At 37.9% G+C, this 18,527-nt stretch overlaps 1 protein-coding gene across 1 annotated transcript; it reads left to right on the top strand.

Annotated features, from left to right (window-relative positions):
• Positions 1–14,601: 14,601 nt before the first annotated feature.
• On the top strand, positions 14,602–16,658 carry LOC121324356 (DNA damage-inducible transcript 4-like protein). The gene is made up of 2 exons (XM_041266097.1): positions 14,602–14,644; positions 15,422–16,658. Exons 1-2 carry the CDS (start codon positions 14,602–14,604, stop codon positions 15,910–15,912), a joined length of 534 nt encoding a protein of 177 aa, XP_041122031.1. The 3' UTR covers positions 15,913–16,658.
• The last annotated feature ends 1,869 nt before the right edge of the window (positions 16,659–18,527 follow it).

Raw genomic sequence — 18,527 nt, 5'->3', positions numbered from 1 at the left:
AGCAACAAAGAATACCCCTGTATCTACCTGCAAATCTAATACCCCTGTATCTACCTGCAAAAATGAATAGCCCTGTATCTACCTGCAGAAAATAATAGCACTGTATCTACCTTCAAAAAATAATAGCCCTGTATCTACCTGCAAAAATAATACCCCTGTATCTAAATGCAAAAATAATACCCCTATATTTACGTGCAAAAAAGAATACCCCTGTTTCTACCTGCAAAAAAAAATGCCCCTGTGGCTATCTACAAACAAATAATACCCCAGTATCTACTGCAAATATAATACCCCTGTATCTATCTCCAGCAATAATACCCCTGTAGCTACCTACAAAAAATAATACCACTGTATCTACCTGCAAAAAATTAAAAAAAAAACCCTTGTAGCTATCTGCAAAAAAATAATACCCCTGTATCTACCTACAAATATAATGATCCTGTATCTACCTACAAAAAATAATACCCCTGTATCAAACTTCAAAAAATAATACCCCTGTACCTACCTGCAGCAATAATAATACCCCTGTATCTACCTGCAGCAATAATACCTCTGTAGCTACCAGGAAAAAATAATGCCGCTGTATCTACTTGTAAAAAATAATACCCCTATATCTACCTGCAAATATAATACCCCTGAGGCTCTCTGCCAAAAGAAAACAACCCTGTATCTACCTACAAATATAATACCACTGTATCTACCTGCACAAAAATAACACCCCTGCATCTACCTGCAAAAAGTTATAGCCCTGTATCTACCTTCAGTAATAATAATACCCCTGTATCTACCTACAAAAAATAATACCCTTGTAGCAATAATAATACCTCTGTATCTACCTGCAGCAATAAGACCCCTGTAGCTACCAGCAAAAAATAATACCGCTGTATCTACTTGCAAAAAATAATACCCCTATATCTACCTGCAAATATAATACCCCTGTATCTACCTGCAAAACATAATACCCCTGTATCTACCTGCAAAAATAATACCGCTGCTGCTACCTGCAAAATATAATAACCCTGTATCTACCTGTAAAAAATAATAGCCCTGTATCTACTTGCAAATATAATACCACTGTATCTACCTGCAAAAATTATACCCCTGTATTTACCTGCAAAAAAGAAAACCCCTGTATCTAACTGCAAAAAATAATACCCTTGTATCTACCAGCAAAAAAGAATACCCCTGTATCTACCTGCAAATTTAATACCCCTGTATCTACCTGCAAAAAAAAAAATACCCTTGCATCTACCTGCAAAAATGAATAGCCCTGTATCTACCTGCAGAAAATAATAGCACTGTATCTACCTTCAAAAAATAATAGCCCTGTATCTACCTGCAAAAATAATACCCCTGTATCTAAATGCAAAAATAATACCCCTATATTTACTTGCAAAAAAGAATACTCCTGTGTCTACCTGCAGAAAAAAAGAATACCCCTGTTTCTACCTGCAAAAAAAAAAATGCCCCTGTGGCTATCTACAAAAAAATAATACCCCTCTATCTACCTGCAAATATAATACCCCTGTATCTACCTGCAAAACATAATATCCCTGTATCTACCTCCAAAAATAATAACCCTGTAGCTACCTGCAAAATGTAATCGCCCTGTATCTACCTGTAAAAAAATTATAGCCGTGTATCTACCTGCAAATATAATACCCCTGTATCTACCTGCAAAAAATAATACCACTGTAGCTACCTGCAAAAATAAATAATATCCCTGTATCTACCTGCAAAAGACAATAACATAAGAACATAAGAACATAAGAAAGTTTACAAACCAGAGGAGGCCATTCAGCCCATCTAGCTCATTTGGTTGTTAGTAGCTTATTGATCCCAAAATCTCATCAAGCAGCTTCTTGAAGGATCCCAGGGTGTCAGCTTCAACAACATTACTGGGGAGTTGATTCCAGACCCTCACATTTCTCTGTGTAAAAAAGTGCCTACTATTTTCTGTTCTGAATGCCCCTTTGTCTAATCTCCATTTGTCACCCCTGGCCCTTGTTTCTTTTTTGTTTCACAATGTATCCGAGCATCTTGTTAGCTTTTTTTTATAGCTTCCCAATATTGTCTAGATGAAGACATTTCTGAGTCAACAAAAACTCCTAGGTCTTTTTCATAGATTCCTTCTCCAATTTCAGTATCTCCCATGATATTTATAATGTACATTTTTATTTCCTGCGTGCAGTACCTTACACTTTTCTCTATTAAATGTCATTTGCCATGTGTCTGCCCAGTTCTGAATCTTGTCTAGATCATTTTGAATGACCTTTGCTGCTGCGAAAGTGTTTGCCACTTACTCCTACTTTTCTGTCGTCTGCAAATTTAACAAGTTTGCTTACTATAGCAGAGTCTAAATCATTAATGTAGATTATGAATAGCAGAGGACCTAATACTGATCCCTGTGGTACACTTCTGGTTACCACACTCCATTCTGAGGTTTTTCCTCTAATAAGTAATTTCTGTTTTCTACATGTTAACCACCCCCTAATCCATGTACATATGTTTCCTTGAATCCCAACTGCGTTCTACCTGCAAAAAAAGAATACCCCTCTAGCTACTTGCAAAAAAAAAAAAAAAATACCCCTGTGGCTACCTGTAACAAAGTGCCCGCCCCTGTGTATATTATCTGTTATGTGTTGCGTGTGGTATGTTTAAATGTTGGTGTATAGACATTGGTACACGGGATATAAACGGGTCTGTGTAACACGAGTGTTTAAAAATGTATATTTGTATTTAGGCACGAGGATTGCACAGCACTTCACGTGCAAGTAAAATGTAGTAATATGTGAGCACGGGGAATTGCACTTTATTAATTCACGTGCTGGGATTCAAGTGAATAATTAATTGGTAATTGAATCCCAGCACAACAGTATATATAGATGCACGTTGTCACATACGGTTGGTTGGGTGTTCGGTGAGCGGAGAACGGGATTGGAGACGGAGGAAATAAGTAAAGTAGTAATAATAATAATAACAAAGTATCTGCTCACCGTGTCTGTCCGTGCACCGTTTTGTTAAGTTTAGTCTGTTTTTTTGTTTGTCTATTTATTTTGGCGTAGAGTGCCGGGTCCTGTGTTTTTCGTGTTTGTTTAAACCTTTTATTTTGTAATAAACCGGCGCCAACAGGCGTCTTCATCATTTCATTTCATCCGTCCTGTGTTTTGTGTATTTCATTCCTTTTCCTGGTTCTAACGCCGCCCACTTGGCCGTCTTTGTGACACTACCTTTAAAAAAAAAAACGAATCCCCCTGTTTCAACCTGCAAAAAATAATACCCCTGTATCTACCTGCAGCAATAATAATACCCCTGTAACTACCTGCAAAAAAATACAAAATACCCTTGTTGCTATATGCAAAAAATAAAACCCCTGTATCTACCTGCAAAAAATAATACCCCTGTATCTACCAGCAAAAAAGAATAATACCCGTGTAGCTACTTGCAAAAAAATAAAAATAACCCTGTGGCTACCTGCAAAAAAAAAAGAATACCCCTGTTTCTACCTGCAAAAATAAAAGAAAAACACCTGTGGCTATCTACAAAAAATAACACCCCTGTATCTACCTGCAAATATAATACCCCTGTATCTACCTGCAAAAAAGTAATACCTCTGTATCTACCTGCAAAAATAATACCACTGAAGCTACCTGCAAAAAATAATATCCCTTTAGCTACCTGCAAAAAAAAATACCCCCGTATCTACCTGCAGCAATAATAATATCCCTATATCTACTTGCAAAAAATAATACCCCTGTATCTACCTGCAAATATAATACCCCTGTATCTACCTGCAAATATAATACCCCTGTATCTACCTACAAAAAATAATACCCCTGTATCAAACTTCAAAAAATAATACCCCTGTATCTACCTGCAGCAATAATAATACCCCTGTATCTACCTGCAGCAATAATACCCCTGTAGCTACCTGAAAAAATAATGCCTCTGTAGCTACCTGCAAAAAATAATACCTCTGTAGCTACCAGGAAAAAATAATACCGCTGTATCTACTTGTAAAAAATAATACCCCTGTATCTACCTCCAAGAATAATAACCCTGTAGCTACCTGCAAAATGTAATCGCCCTGTATCTACCTGTAAAATATAATAGCCGTGTATCTACCTCCAAATATAATACCACTGTATCTACCTGCAAAAAATAATACCCCTATATCTACCAGCAAAAACGAATACCCCTGAGGCTCTCTGCCAAAAGAAAACAACCCTGTATCTACCTGCAAATATAATACCACTGTATCTACCTGCACAAAAATAACACCCCTGCATCTACCTGCAAAAAGTTATAGCCCTGTATCTACCTTCAGTAATAATAATACCCCTGTATCTACCTACACAAAATAGTACCCTTGTAGCAATAATAATACCTCTGTATCTACCTGCAGCAATAAGACCCCTGTAGCTACCTGAAAAAATAATACCCCTGTAGCTACCAGCAAATAATAATACCCCTATATCTACTTGCAAAAAATAATACCCCTATATCTACCTGAAAATATACTACCACTGTACAGTGGGTTGCGAAAGTATTGACCCTCCTTGGAATTTTTCCTATTTTGTTGCCTTACAACCTGGAATTAAAATGGATTTTTATTTGGATTTCATGTAATGGACGTACACAAAATAGTCCAAATTGGTGAAGTGAAATGAAAAAAATAACTTGTTTAAAAAAATTCTAAAAAATAAATAACAGAAAAGTGGTGCGTGCATATGTATTCACCCCCTTTGCTATTAAACCTCTAAATAAGATCTGGTGAAACCAATTACCTTCAGAAGTCACATAATTAGTTAAATACAGTCCACCTGTGTGCAATCTAAGTGTCACATGATCTGTCACATGATCTCAGTATATATATACACCTGTTCTGAAAGGCCCCAGAGTCTGCAAAACCACTAAGCAAGGGGCACTACCAAGCAAGCGGCACCATGAAGACCAAGGAGCTCTCCAAACAGGTCAGGGACAAAGTTGTGGAGAAGTACAGATCAGGGTTGGGTTTTAAAAAAATATCCAATACTTTGAACATCCCACGGAGCACCATTAAAGCCATTAAAAAATGGAAAGAATATGGCACCACAACAAACCTGGCAAGAGAGGACCATCCACCAAAACTCACGGACCAGGCAAGGAGGGCATTAATCAGAGAGGCAACAAAGAAACCAAAGATAACCCTGAAGGAGCTGCAAAGCTCCACAGCGGAGATTGGAGTATCTGTCCATAGGACAACTTTAAGCCGTACACTCCACAGAGCTGGGCTTTACGGAAGAGTTGCCAGAAAAAAGCAATTGCAAAAGAAAAAAATAAGCAAACACGTTTAGTGTTCGCCAAAAGGGATGTGGGAAACTCCCCAAACATATGGAAGAAGGTACTCTGGTCAGATGAGACTAAAATTGAGCTTTTTGGCCATCAAGGAAAACGCTATATCTGGCGCAAACCCAACACCTCTCATCACCCCAAGAACACCATCCCCACAGTGAAGCATGGTGGTGGCAGCATCATGCTGTGGGGATGTTTTTCATCGGCAGGGACTGGGAAACTGGTCAGAATTGAAGGAATGATGGATAGCGCTGAATACAGGGAAATTCTTGAGGGAAACCTGTTTCAATCTTCCAGAGATTTGTGACTGGGACGGAGGTTCACCTTCCAGCACGACAATGACCCTAAGAATACTGCTAAAGCAACACTTGAATGGTTTAAGGGGAAACATTTAAATGTCTTGGAATGGCCTAGTCAAAGCCCAGACCTCAATCCAATTGCGAATCTGTGGTATGACTTACAGATTGCTATACACCAGCGGAACCCATCCAACTTGAAGGAGCTGGAGCAGTTTTGCCCTGAAGAATGGACAAAAATCCCAGTGGCTAGATGTGCCAAGCTTATAGATACATACCCCAAGAGACTTGCAGCTGTAATTGCTGCAAAAGGTGGCTCTACAAAGTATTGACTTTGAGGGGGTGAATACTTATGCACACTCAAGTTTTCAGTTTTTGTCTTATTTCTTGTTTGTTTCAAAATAAAAAATATTTTGCATCTTCAAAGTGGTAGGCATGTTATGTAAATCAAATGATACAAACCCCCAAAAAATCAATTTTAATTCCAGGTTGTAAGGCAACAAAATAGGAAAAATGCCAAGGGGGGTCAATACTTTTGCAAGCCACTGTATTTACCTGCAAAAATAATACCCCTGTATCTACCTGCAAAAAATAATACCTCTGTATCTACCTACACCTATAATATCCCTGTATCTACCTGCAGCAATACTACCCCTGTAGCTACCACCAAAAAATAATACAACTGTATCTACCTGCAAATATAATAATACCCCTATATCTACCTGCAAAAAACAAAACCCATGTAGCTACCTGCAAAAAATAATAGCCCTGTATCTACCTGCAAAATATAATACCCCTGTATCTCCCTGCAAAAATAATGCCACTGTAGCTACCTGCAAAATTAAATAATACCCCAGTATCTACCATGCAAAAAATAATAGCCCTGTATCTACCTGCAAAAAATAATAGCCCTGTATCTACCTGCAAATATAATACTACTGTATCTACCTGCAAAAAATAAAACCCATGTAGCTACCTGCAAAAAAAAATCTAAAAAACCTAAAAAAACCCTGTGGCTGTGTGCAAAAAAATAATACCTCTGTATTTACCTACAAATATAATACCCCTGTATCTACCTGCAAAAATAATAATACCCCTGCATCTACCTGCAAAAAATAATACCCTTGTAGCTACCAGCAAATAATAATACCGCTGTACCTCTTGCAAAAATAATAATACCCCTATATCTACTTGTAAAAATAATATCCCTATATCTACCTGAAAATATAATACCACTGTATATACCTGCAAAAATAATACCCCTGTATCTACCTGCAAAAATAATACCCCTGTATCTACCTGCAAAAAATAATACCTCTGTATCTACCTACACCTATAATATCCCTGTATCTACCTGCAGCAATACTACCCCTGTAGCAACCAGCAAAAAATAATACAACTGTATCTACCTGCAAATATAATAATACCCCTATATCTACCTGCAAAAAACAAAACCCATGTAGCTACCTGCAAAAAATAATAGCCCTGTTTCAACCTACAAAAAATAATACCCCTGCAAATACCTGCAAAACAATACAAAATACCCTTGTTGCTATATGCAAAAAAAAATACCCCTGTATCTACCTGTAAATATAATACCCCTCTATCTAACTACAAAAAAATACCCCTGTATCTACCTACAAAAAATCATACCCCTGTATCTGCCTGCAGCAATAATAATACCCCTGTAACTACCTTCAAAAAAATATAAAATACCCCTGTTGCTAACTGTAAAAAAATAATACCCCTGTATCTACCTGTAAATATAATACCCCTCTATCTAACTGTAAAAAAAATACCTGTGTATCTACCTGCAAAAAATAATATCCCTGTATCTACCTGCAGCAATAATAATAACCCTGTATCTACCTGCAGAAATAATACCCCTGCAGCTACTTGCAAAAAAAATACCCCTATAGCTACCTGCAAAAAATATCACCCTTGTAGCTACCAGCAAATAATAATACCGCTGTACCTCTTGCAAAAATAATAATACCCCTCTATCTACCTGAAAATATAATACCCCTGTATCTACTGGCAAAAATAATACCCCTGTATCTACCTGCAAAAAATAATACCCCTGTATCTACCTGCACCTATAATATCCCTGTATCTAGCTGCAGCAATAGTACCCCTGTAGCTACCAGCAAAAAATAATACAGCTGTATCTACCTGCAAATATAATAATACCCCTATATCTATTTGCAAAAAATAAAACCCATGTAGCTACCTGCAAAAAATAATAGCCATGTATCTACCTGCAAAATATAATACCCCTGTATCTACCTGCAAAAAATAATGCCACTGTAGCTACCTGCAAAAATAAATAATACCCCTATATCTACTTGCAAAAAATAAAACCCATGTAGCTACCTGCAAAAAATAATAGCCCTATATCTACCTGCAAAAAAATTACCCCTGTAGCTACCTGCAAAAGATAATAGCTCTGTATCTACCTACAAAAAATAATAGCCCTGTATCTACCTGCAAAAAATAATACCGCTGTATATACCTGCAAATATAATACCCCTGTATCTACCTGCAAAAAATAAAACCCATGTATCTACCTGAAAATAATACCACTGAATTTACCTGCAAAAAAGAATACCCCTATATCTAAAGAATACACCTGTTTCTACCTGCAAAAACATAATATTCCTATATCTACCTGCAGATATAATACCCCTGTAGCTACCTGCAAAAAATAATACCGCTGTATCTATCTGCAAAAATAATAATACCCCTGTATCTACCTGCAGAAATAATAATACCCCTGTATCTACTTGCAAAAAATAATACCCCTGTATCTACCTGCAAATATAATACCCCTGTAACTACCTGCAAAAAAAAAAAGAATACCCCGTTTCTACCTGCAAAAAAAAAAAAAACCCTATGGCTATTTGCAAAAAGATAATACCCCTGTATCTACCTGCAAATATAACACCCCTGTATCTACCTGCAAAAAAATAATACCCCTGTATCTACCTGCAAAAAATAATACCCCTGTATCTACCTGCAACAATAATATTACCCCTGTATCTACCTGCAGCAATAATACCCCTGTAGCTACCTGCAAAAAATAATACCCCTGTAGCTACCAGCAAAAAATAATACCGCTGTATCTACCTGCAAAAATAATAATACCCCTGTATCTACCTGCAGTAATAATAATACCCCTGTAATAATCCTCAACGAGGGCTATCTGTATAGATGGGACGGACTGCACTTAAATAACAAGGGAACAAGTCTACTTGGAGAAAAGATCCTCGAGCAGGTTCAGAAGCATTTAAACTAGAAAGGAAGGGGGGAGAAATCAACAAAAAAACAGAAGGGAGACCGCATCAAAACAAGGACAACAACTCAAGACAACAACCATTAAATGTATTTATCTAAATGCTAGAAGTATCAGAAACAAAATTCTAGAACTTGAAGCTACTGCACTAACAAGTAACTATGATGTGATAGGTGTTACAGAAACTTGGTTGTCTGAGAGTGATGGGGATGAATATAATATTTGTGGGTATACACTGTATAGGAAAGACAGGCAGGACAGAAGAGGAGGAGGGGTAGCGCTATACATAAGAAACAGTCTTGAAGCCCAGGTGTTAAACCTGGACAAAGAAAATAAAGCCGAATCAATATGGGTCAGAATAACGGACAAAAATTCAAAGGGCATAATAATAGGAGCATGCGATAGACCGCCAGATTCAGTTGGTGAGCAAAATAATCTGTTATACAATGACATTAGAAATGCGTGTAGCAAAGGAGAAGACATACTAATGGGGGATTTCAACTTCCCCCATATAAAATGGGAAAACACGGTGGGTAGCACGAAGGATGAAATTGAAATGGTGGAAATGACAAATGACTGCTTCCTAACATAATTTGTCAAGGCACCGACTAGAGGGGAGGCATGCCTTGATTTAGTCTTTTCAAATAACGAAGACAGAATAACTAAAACAGAGGTCAGAGAACCACTGGCAAACTCAGACCACAACATGGTCTCATTTGAAGTGTTTTTTAAAACCCCAAAAGTAAAGACTAAAGCTAAGGTTTACAATTTTAGAAAAGCAAACTATGAAGGTATGAAACAGAGACTAACAGAAGTAGATTGGAGTAAAATAGAGAAAACACCCACAGAAGAAGGATGGTTGTTCTTCAAAAATGTAGTACTAGAGGCGCAAAACAATTACATCCCTAAAGTAGACAAATCTAAATGTAAAACTAAATTGCCAAAATGGTTTAATAGATCAATTAAAAAAAATATTCAGCGAAAAAAGGCACTTTACAGAGCATTAAAAAAGGACCAAAAAGAAAGTACGCAGAAAGAGTACACAGAACTGCAAACGCAAGTCAAAAAGGAAGTTAGAAAGGCCAAGAGAGAAATAGAAATGAACATTGCTAAGGGAGCTAAAACCAATTCCAAAATGTTTTTCCAATATTACAACAGCAAGAGAACATTCAAAGAGGAGATTAAATGTTTAAGAGATACAAATGGCAAAATCGTAGATGAAGAAAAAAAAATAGCAAATATATTAAATGATTACTTTTCACAAGTTTTTACAAAGGAAGATACTGACAACATGCCCCACATGTCATCCAGTTCCTATCCAGTTTCAAATAACTTTAGCATAACTGAGGCAGAGGTGTTAAAGGGACTAGGAGCTCTTAAAATAAACAAATCCCCTGGGCCGGATGAGATCCTCCCAGTAGTACTCAAAGAAATGAAAGAAGTTATTTACAAACCGCTAACCAAGATCATGCAGCAGTCTCTTGACACAGGGGTGGTACTGACAGACTGGAAAATTGCAAACGTATTACTGATCCACAAAAAGGGAAACAAAACTGAACCAGGTAACTACAGACCAGTAAGCCTGACTTCTATTATATGCAAACTTATGGAAACTATAATAAGATCCAAAATGGAAAATTACCTATATGGTAACAGCGTCCTGGGAGACAGTCAACATGGTTTTAGGAAAGGGAGATCGTGTCTAACTAACTTGCTTGATTTTTTTGAGGATGCAACATTGATAATGGATAATTGCAAAGCATATGACATGGTTTATTTAGATTTCCAGACAGCTTTTGACAAAGTCCCGCACAAAAGATTAATTCTCAAACTGAACACAGTTGGGATTCAAGGAAACACATGTACATGGATTAGGGAGTGGTTAACATGTAGAAAACAGAAAGTACTGATTAGAGCAAAAACCTCAGAATGGAGTGTGGTAACCAGTGGTGTACCACAGGGATCAGTATTAGGTCTTCTGCTATTCCTAATCTACATTAATGATTTAGATTCTGGTATAGTAAGTAAACTTCTTAAATTTGCAGACGACACAAAAGTAGGAGGAGTGGCAAACACTGTTGTAGCAGCAAAGGTCATTCAAAATGATCTGGACAAGATTCAGAACTGGGCAGACACATGGCAAATGACATTTCATAGAGAAAAGTGTAAGGTACTGCACGCAGGAAATAAAAATGTACATTATAAATATCATATGAGAGATACTGAAATTGGAGAAGGTATCTATGAAAAACTACGTGGCGACCTAATTCAAGCATTCAAAATTCTAAAAGGTATTGACAGTGTCGACCCAAGGGACTTTTTCAGCCTGAAAAAAGAAACAAGGACCAGGGGTGACAAATGGAGATTAGACAAAGGGGCATTCAGAACAGAAAATAGTAGGCACTTTTTTACACAGAGAAATGTGAGGGTCTGGAATCAACTCCCCAGTAACGTTGTTGAAGCTGACACCCTGGGATCCTTCAAGAAGCTGCTTGATGAGATTTTGGGATCAATAAGCTACTAACAACCAAACGAGCAAGATGGGCCGAATGGCCTCCTCTGGTTTGTAAACTTTCTTATGTTCTTATGTAGCTACCTGCAAAAAATAACACCGCTGTATCGACCTGCAAAAATAATAGTACCCCTGCATCTACCTGCAAAACATAATACCCCTGTATCTACCTGCAAAAAATAACACCCCTGTATCTATTTGCAAACATAATAGCCCTGTAGCTACCTGCAGAAAATAATACCCGTGTATCTACCTGCAAAAAATAATACCCCTGTATCTATCTGCAAATATAATACCTCTGTATCTACCTGCAAAAAAAGAATACCCCTGTATCTACCTGCACAAATAACACCCCTAATATTAATATATGAGATAAAACCAGAAAATGAAAGAGTCTACATACCTAGATAAAGTACAGGACACTGGTTATTTATTTTACAAGACATTTATTTATGGTTCTGTTACATAGCATGGAATGTTTTTTGATACACACATTTTAAAATTCTGTTATAGATGAATACACTTCAGACTATGTTTGTTACCAAGTTTATCCACGTATGTGCCTCAGTGCTAGTTACTTGTGACATCATCACGTTTGGTTACATCTCAAGAAGAGAAACTTTTAAATCCATTTTAAAAGGAGACATTTTTAAAATACATTTAAAAAGAGGAAACATATTTTCAACATAAATGAGCAAGGAAATTAAACGTGGTTATTTTTCCGTGTTTATTATAGATGGGTTGAGTGGTTACCAATATGGGATTCTGCAGCTTTAACACCATGCCAAGCAAGATTGTATCACATGCTATTGGTGACTACTTTGGCTCTGAGCTAGTGGTGTGATTGAGTCAGCTGTTTTATGAATCTGTCAAAGAAAAGAGCAGGGCAACCAGCAGGGCGTGTTACATCATTTACAGCGATCAACACAGCACACTGTTCAGCATGGACATCTGTCTATCATTCACAATGATCAACACAGCACACTGTTCAGCATGGACATCTGTCTATCATTCACAGTGATCAACACAGCACACTGTTCAGCATGGACAGCTGTCTATTACCTCTCAACTGAAATCCTATATTTAGTGAGTGCTGTCTAAATATCTAATAGAGTTATTTGTCACACAAGGGGGGACGTGGGTGCTGCTTTTCTGGAAGTGTACAGTATTACGTACATGCTTAGTCACTGCATTTTGTAACCTGTCTTATGGGTTATATGATCCAGAATGCTTCAAGTTTGTCCAGACAGGACATGTATGGAAAGAAAATCTCTTTTAAGTGATTCCTGGAAGCACAGACAGTTATTTCACGTCTTTGCATACCTTCTCTCTGCTGGTCATGTCACAAGGTGGGATCGGGGTTGGTCTCTTTTTAGCCCCAGTTACAAAACCCCAGGCTAATTCACAAGTGTCTCATAGCCTTCACCTCTGGGTTCAATGCTGCTCAAGTGAGAGGGGTCTGGTGCTCTCAGTGTAGTGAATTCCACATCACAACATCCCCATGAAATTCAGCACAATGTAATGGCATGGCGGGTGTTGAAGAGCTCATGTCTTACTGGGTCTGACTGTAGCCAGCCACCTTGGAAGAGAACTGAATTCATGAGAATAACGCTTTAAAAAAGGATCCAAACATGAAATCTCAATTACAGTCCTGTTATATACTTTTCCACTATACCACAAAGAATACACACACTCTGTCCTTTGCTGTCCCCATCTCATATCTTTTGAATTGCATTTCAATAAAGCTGACATTTATTTTGAGTAAAATTCAATTTAAATTAAAAAAAACATATTTTACAGTATTTACAGTACACGCACACACACACACACACACACACACACACACAAACGCACACATACACGCACGCACACACACACCTGTCTCGAATGTACAATGTGTTACACAATACTGTACTGCCAACTGTTTTCTGAAGAAAGAACAAAAAGTTGTGCATTTAAAACAAAAACAGTTGGAAATCATACATTCTACAATACTCTGCGCTTTCCACACGATTGTGGAATTTTAGTGCTCTAACATTACAGCTGTAATGACGAAATTCCAGCATGTTTTGCACTACAGAGCAAATAAAGCTTCCATCAAGACCATAGCAACTGGAACTCAATTTGTCATCAACTGTGCAGTTTACACCAATCACATAGTAGAAAGCAGCCGACACCTCCCTCAGTCCATTCCACACGTTGCGTGCACCAGCTGCATGGGTTCTCTGCAGCTGAGTCATCGCAATACGACTCTTCATAGATATCAAGCACAGACAGCGACTGAAGTCCAGTGGTGTAGCTTGGTGTCGGTTTGCACCTTCTCTGGCGCTGTAATGGTTTACTCGCAGGCTTTGGGCTTTACGTACGGAATGGGTTCATTTTCGGGTGAAGACAGTTTAGCAGAACTCGTGAAAAGGTTCGTTCACCGGTTTACGGCTGCTAGGAAGAAGTATAGCGAGAGCCCCTTTGAAAGGTCTTGTGAGACAGAGTCAACTGACCGTTCTGATAAGTTCTACAGCTGTCTCTGTTTCATTTAAACATTACAATACGAATACGTTAATTTATATACACACCTTCAAGAAGGTGAAAGGGGGTTAATTCACTAGACGTGTAAGCTGATTTCGTTTTGTATTTGTATAATTAATACAGAAAGTGAAACTCCACAGTAGTAGTGATTGGGTATATTGTATAGTCAAATAATAAAATAGGAACACATGATAATTAATAAAGGACTAATAGAGAATACCGCACGTATGCACACACCATGTTAAGGAGTTTCTTATCCAGCGCCTTGTTTCTTTTCATTTCCACGCACACATGGAGAAAATAGTGAGGTCTTGAAAGCAACAACGGATCCAATAAAACGGCATCAACTCTTCGGTCTAGGATTTCAATAACTTCGTGATTCTCTGGTTTTAAATTTGTTCAGGCACTTTTAATAAACATTGTACTGTGCCGTACTTTTAATAGTTTAGAAATAGAAATTAAGTAAGCTAGTAGTTAATAGTGTTACAAATGTGAATACATAAAAGTAGTATTAAGTTGTGCAGTCGATGGCATAATTATAGAAATGTAAAGGGTTTTGATTGTCTATTTAAATATTATATCATCTTCTGTTCAGACCTGTGAACTGCAGGGCTTCCTGAATCCAGATCGTGGGTCATATGATGGTAGATTCTAGCCAGTACTACAAGGCATCCGGCTTTCAGTGTAATTCTTAAAAGAAAAGAAAGCCAAGCAGACTGAAACCCATTCCATTATGACCTGGGGCTATAACAATACTAACATACTAAAAATAAGTCAGCTGTTGTAGTATAGATATTTAAACTGTTAAAGCTGCAGCAATAACCCACGAAGATAAATAGGTTTTGTGTGCTTAATATGTATTAGTTCATCCTTATTTATTAGTTTGTTTAGTCGGTCTAAGGACAGTAGATTTCAGTTGTATGCGCTGCCTGCCTAACCGTGCTCAGTAATTCAGTACATTCTTTCCCTACTCGTCGTGTATTTGCTGTACGGACAGTCTCCATGCACTCTCACTGCGCCCCCTAGAGTCTGCTGAACATGTTTTTTTTTTTTTTTTTTTTTTTTTTTAAGATGATGTAGGTACTATACAGTTATTAATGTCGTTAAGCCACTGACTTTGTAAAAAAGAAAATGAGCCCTCCTGTCTAGTTGTGTCGTTGATGACTAACCCTGACAGGAATGACAGTCATCTGATAAAAGTTTTGTAATGTTCATTGAAATGTTTTCTGGAACAATGGACAAACTAACTTCAAATGTTGCATTGTAATAAAAAAAACAGCACTCTTTTTCTACCCCAGTGCAGTTATTACATTGGTCTTTGAGATGCACAATGGAGTATGCATTTTAGATCAATATTCCTTTAACAATGCTCTCTGTCTTTATAGCTGTGGCTAAACTCACCTGCACAATAGCTGCGTGTGATGCAATATACATGAACTGCATCTTGTTGTCTTGTTCTAGATGAGGAGTGGTTGACCTGCTCTGCAGAGACGGGCTATGTGTACCCAGAGGAGTTCACAGAGGACACTGCATGGCTGGAGTTGGCTAAACAGATTGAACTGTGCCTGTCTGCTTCTAAGAAGTGTCGGCTGCAGTGCCAGGAGCTGCTCATTCCAACACATCTGAGCTGCAGGATTGCACAGGACATCCTGGGCATGGCTGCCAGCGAGCCCTGCGGACTGCGCGGAGCTGTCATTCATCTCAGTCTGGACATTGACGGTGTCTGCACACCACTGGGGAAGATTGCACAGGACAGCAGCGCACCCCCAACCTTTGAACTCGCACTGGCTCTCAAAGCATTGAAGAGCAAGTGCTTCAATTTCAGGCATTTCTTTAACGTGGGCACTTATCTTCCTCCAGGGGCCAACAAAGTCCTAAAACTTAGTGCAGGTTTCCGACTGGTGAAAATAAAACTGTACTCTTCTGATGTTCCAGTAATACAGGACTTCTGAACTGCCAGAGTCATTTCCCCTGGAGCTATAAAGATATGTGTTTTAATGTGTACTTCAGATCTGTTCCTCAGAGCACTTTGTTACATTTAGAATTGTATTTTAAATCAGCCATTACTGTTAGATACTCAAAATGAATACCCGAGTTCAGTGATGAGGTGCAGGCTGTGAGATATTCAGTATTAATGTGAACTTGCTGCTTGGTTACTATGAATGAAATGAAAGATAATGTGAATGTGGAAATAGGAAAATGGAGGAGGCACATGTTGAAGGATGTGAGAGAAATAAGGATGTTCCAGTGTTTCAAATACGAAAACCCTACATATTTTGAACATTTGTTGGCTAAAACACTAAAAAGTGGTACCAAAAATGTTCAGTTGCTTAAATCCAATCACGTATAATGTATAGCAGGTAAAATTTTATATATATATATATATATATATATATATATATATATATATATATATATATATATATATATATTTTTTTTTTTTTTCTTCAAACAAATATGCACATAGAAATTAGGGGAATCATTCTGGTGCCACGGTCCCATTTCTTCTTTTTATACTAAAATGCACTGAATGGCCATTATCCTTGGGTCTGTGTGCATGCAAGATGCTGTTCTCAAACCCACAGAGTGAGCTGTTCAGTGTGTGCATGTGCAGCCTTTTCCTTCAAATGCAATGTCACTTCACAGCTCTTATTTATTTCATTTTTCCATTATTTGAAAAATAAAGGGTTTTATCTAATGTGTTTTCTTTGTGTGACTGAACCATACACAATGTAATGTGCTTCTTAAGAAGCCGGAAAGTGTTTTGTTTTGGGAGGCTTGCATTAGTGAATTGTGTTTATAGTGTTCTCCTTAATATACTGCTGACATACACTTTCCATTGAGATTGTGTTTGGGACTGGTACATTACCATGGCATTGCAGGAAACCTGACTGACAGTTTGATTTAGTTCAATAGGATGCCACTGTGTGTGAAAAAGGAGAACCTTCTCAAAGGGCAGAGATCTCTGTGTCGTTTCTAATAAGGTTTCACACAATATTTGAAACCTACCACTGATCTTTAGTGAATCTGTCTTATGATATTTGTCAAGAGTGCAGTTCCCATCCCCAAAGCAAGAGGCTGCTACCAAACTCTTCATAGGAGAGTCTCTAGTGTTTACAACATCTAGTGATGCCTCCGCCGCTCTGCCAGTCCATGTTTTTAAGCTTTCTTTGAGGATGTTGGTTTGATAAACATGTAGGACATGCTCAGTTGAAACTTGTATTTTTCTAATGTTACAGTGCTGTGCCAAATTGAAAAAATAAAGAAACACTTCATGGTTTTTGTTTGTCATTTATTTTACATGTAATAGCAGTTATATATATATTTTAATTCTCCAGATATATTCATGATCTCTGGCCAGCAGGTACATGCAGGTCCTCAAGAATGCAGAAGAGCATTTTGTTCTTCATTTTACCCCAGATATGTTTCTGCAGTAGGTATTCAGAAACACATATTTCTGCATACCCTAGTGCAAGAGGTAGTTCAGTCCTGGCAGCCACACTGGAAGAACCCCATTCAGACCCCTTGCTTTAACACTCCAGCAGTGTTTTTCTATAACAGTGACTGTTGGCACATTCAGAAACACATCCTGGTGTAACATGTAGAACACATATATCACTCTGCAGTGGTACTGAATGGAACATCCTGTTTTGAAGGTACAGCAGCACTATTGCTCAAAGATCCAATATATTTGTAAGTAAAGCGATGATGGGGTAAAACGTTCAGTAGTTGTCTTACACCCAATAATACTGAATGAATCAATCTGTCCTAATGCTTGTGTAGTGTACTGTATGGATTTAGTGAGACCTCCCCTGACAGGAAAGCAATACAATAACCCAGCCTTGATGTATCAAAAGCATGAATGTGAGCTGATAGTGGTGGATCCCTTATACAAGTTTAGTACAGTAAATGTGCACAGTAATTTTACAATTTCCCCACCTTTAAACCTTTACCTTAGTACTTTACCATACCTGTATGGGCTGGGCTTTACAAAGGTTTACCATACACAAAAACTAAACTGACACATAACCCAATGCCCCATACTTTGCCTATGACAAAAAAAGTGACTTGGAGTATAGATGCTGTTTGTCCTAGAATTTGTCCAGAGAAACCAGTTCTAGAGTACACTGTTGGAAATTCGAACAGAGTGAGGAGACACTTCGTCACACAGAGTGGTGACGGGATGGAATGGGTTACATATACGGTGTCCATTTTAGGACATCCTCAGACCTCACCCCTCCTCGCGTCAGTCGTCGCCGCTCTTCGACTCAATCGTCAGAAATCAGACCTTACCTCTCCTCGACTCAATCGTCAGACCGCTTCGCCATACTATCCCCTACGCTTTTTTTAAGGTTATACTGGAATAGTTGGACAGAAATTTAACAGTACAGTTTTACTTGCTAGAAAGACGGATGAGTACTACAATTTAAAAATTAAATAAAAGAATACACAAATTAAATAGGCCTATATTATTATAAGTACATAAGCGTACATTACTAGGACACTGTTAGTACAGTTAAATGTGTTATGCGTTAATTTGAAAGTACGTTAAAGAAACTAAGTAATA

The sequence above is a fragment of the Polyodon spathula genome, chromosome 12, assembly GCF_017654505.1.
Source record: "Polyodon spathula isolate WHYD16114869_AA chromosome 12, ASM1765450v1, whole genome shotgun sequence".
NCBI classification, from domain to species: domain Eukaryota; kingdom Metazoa; phylum Chordata; class Actinopteri; order Acipenseriformes; family Polyodontidae; genus Polyodon; species Polyodon spathula.
This window is presented reverse-complemented; position numbering and strand designations above follow the sequence as displayed.

What these genes read in the sequence shown, in the direction of transcription:
- LOC121324356 (XM_041266097.1), top strand. Translation starts at nt 14,602, where the DNA reads ATGGTAGATTCTAGCCAGTACTACAAGGCATCCGGCTTTCAGT. An exon ending in CAAGGCATCCGGCTTTCAGT is followed by an intron (nt 14,645 to 15,421) that starts GTAATTCTTAAA and finishes GTCTTGTTCTAG; the next exon opens with ATGAGGAGTGGTTGACCTGC.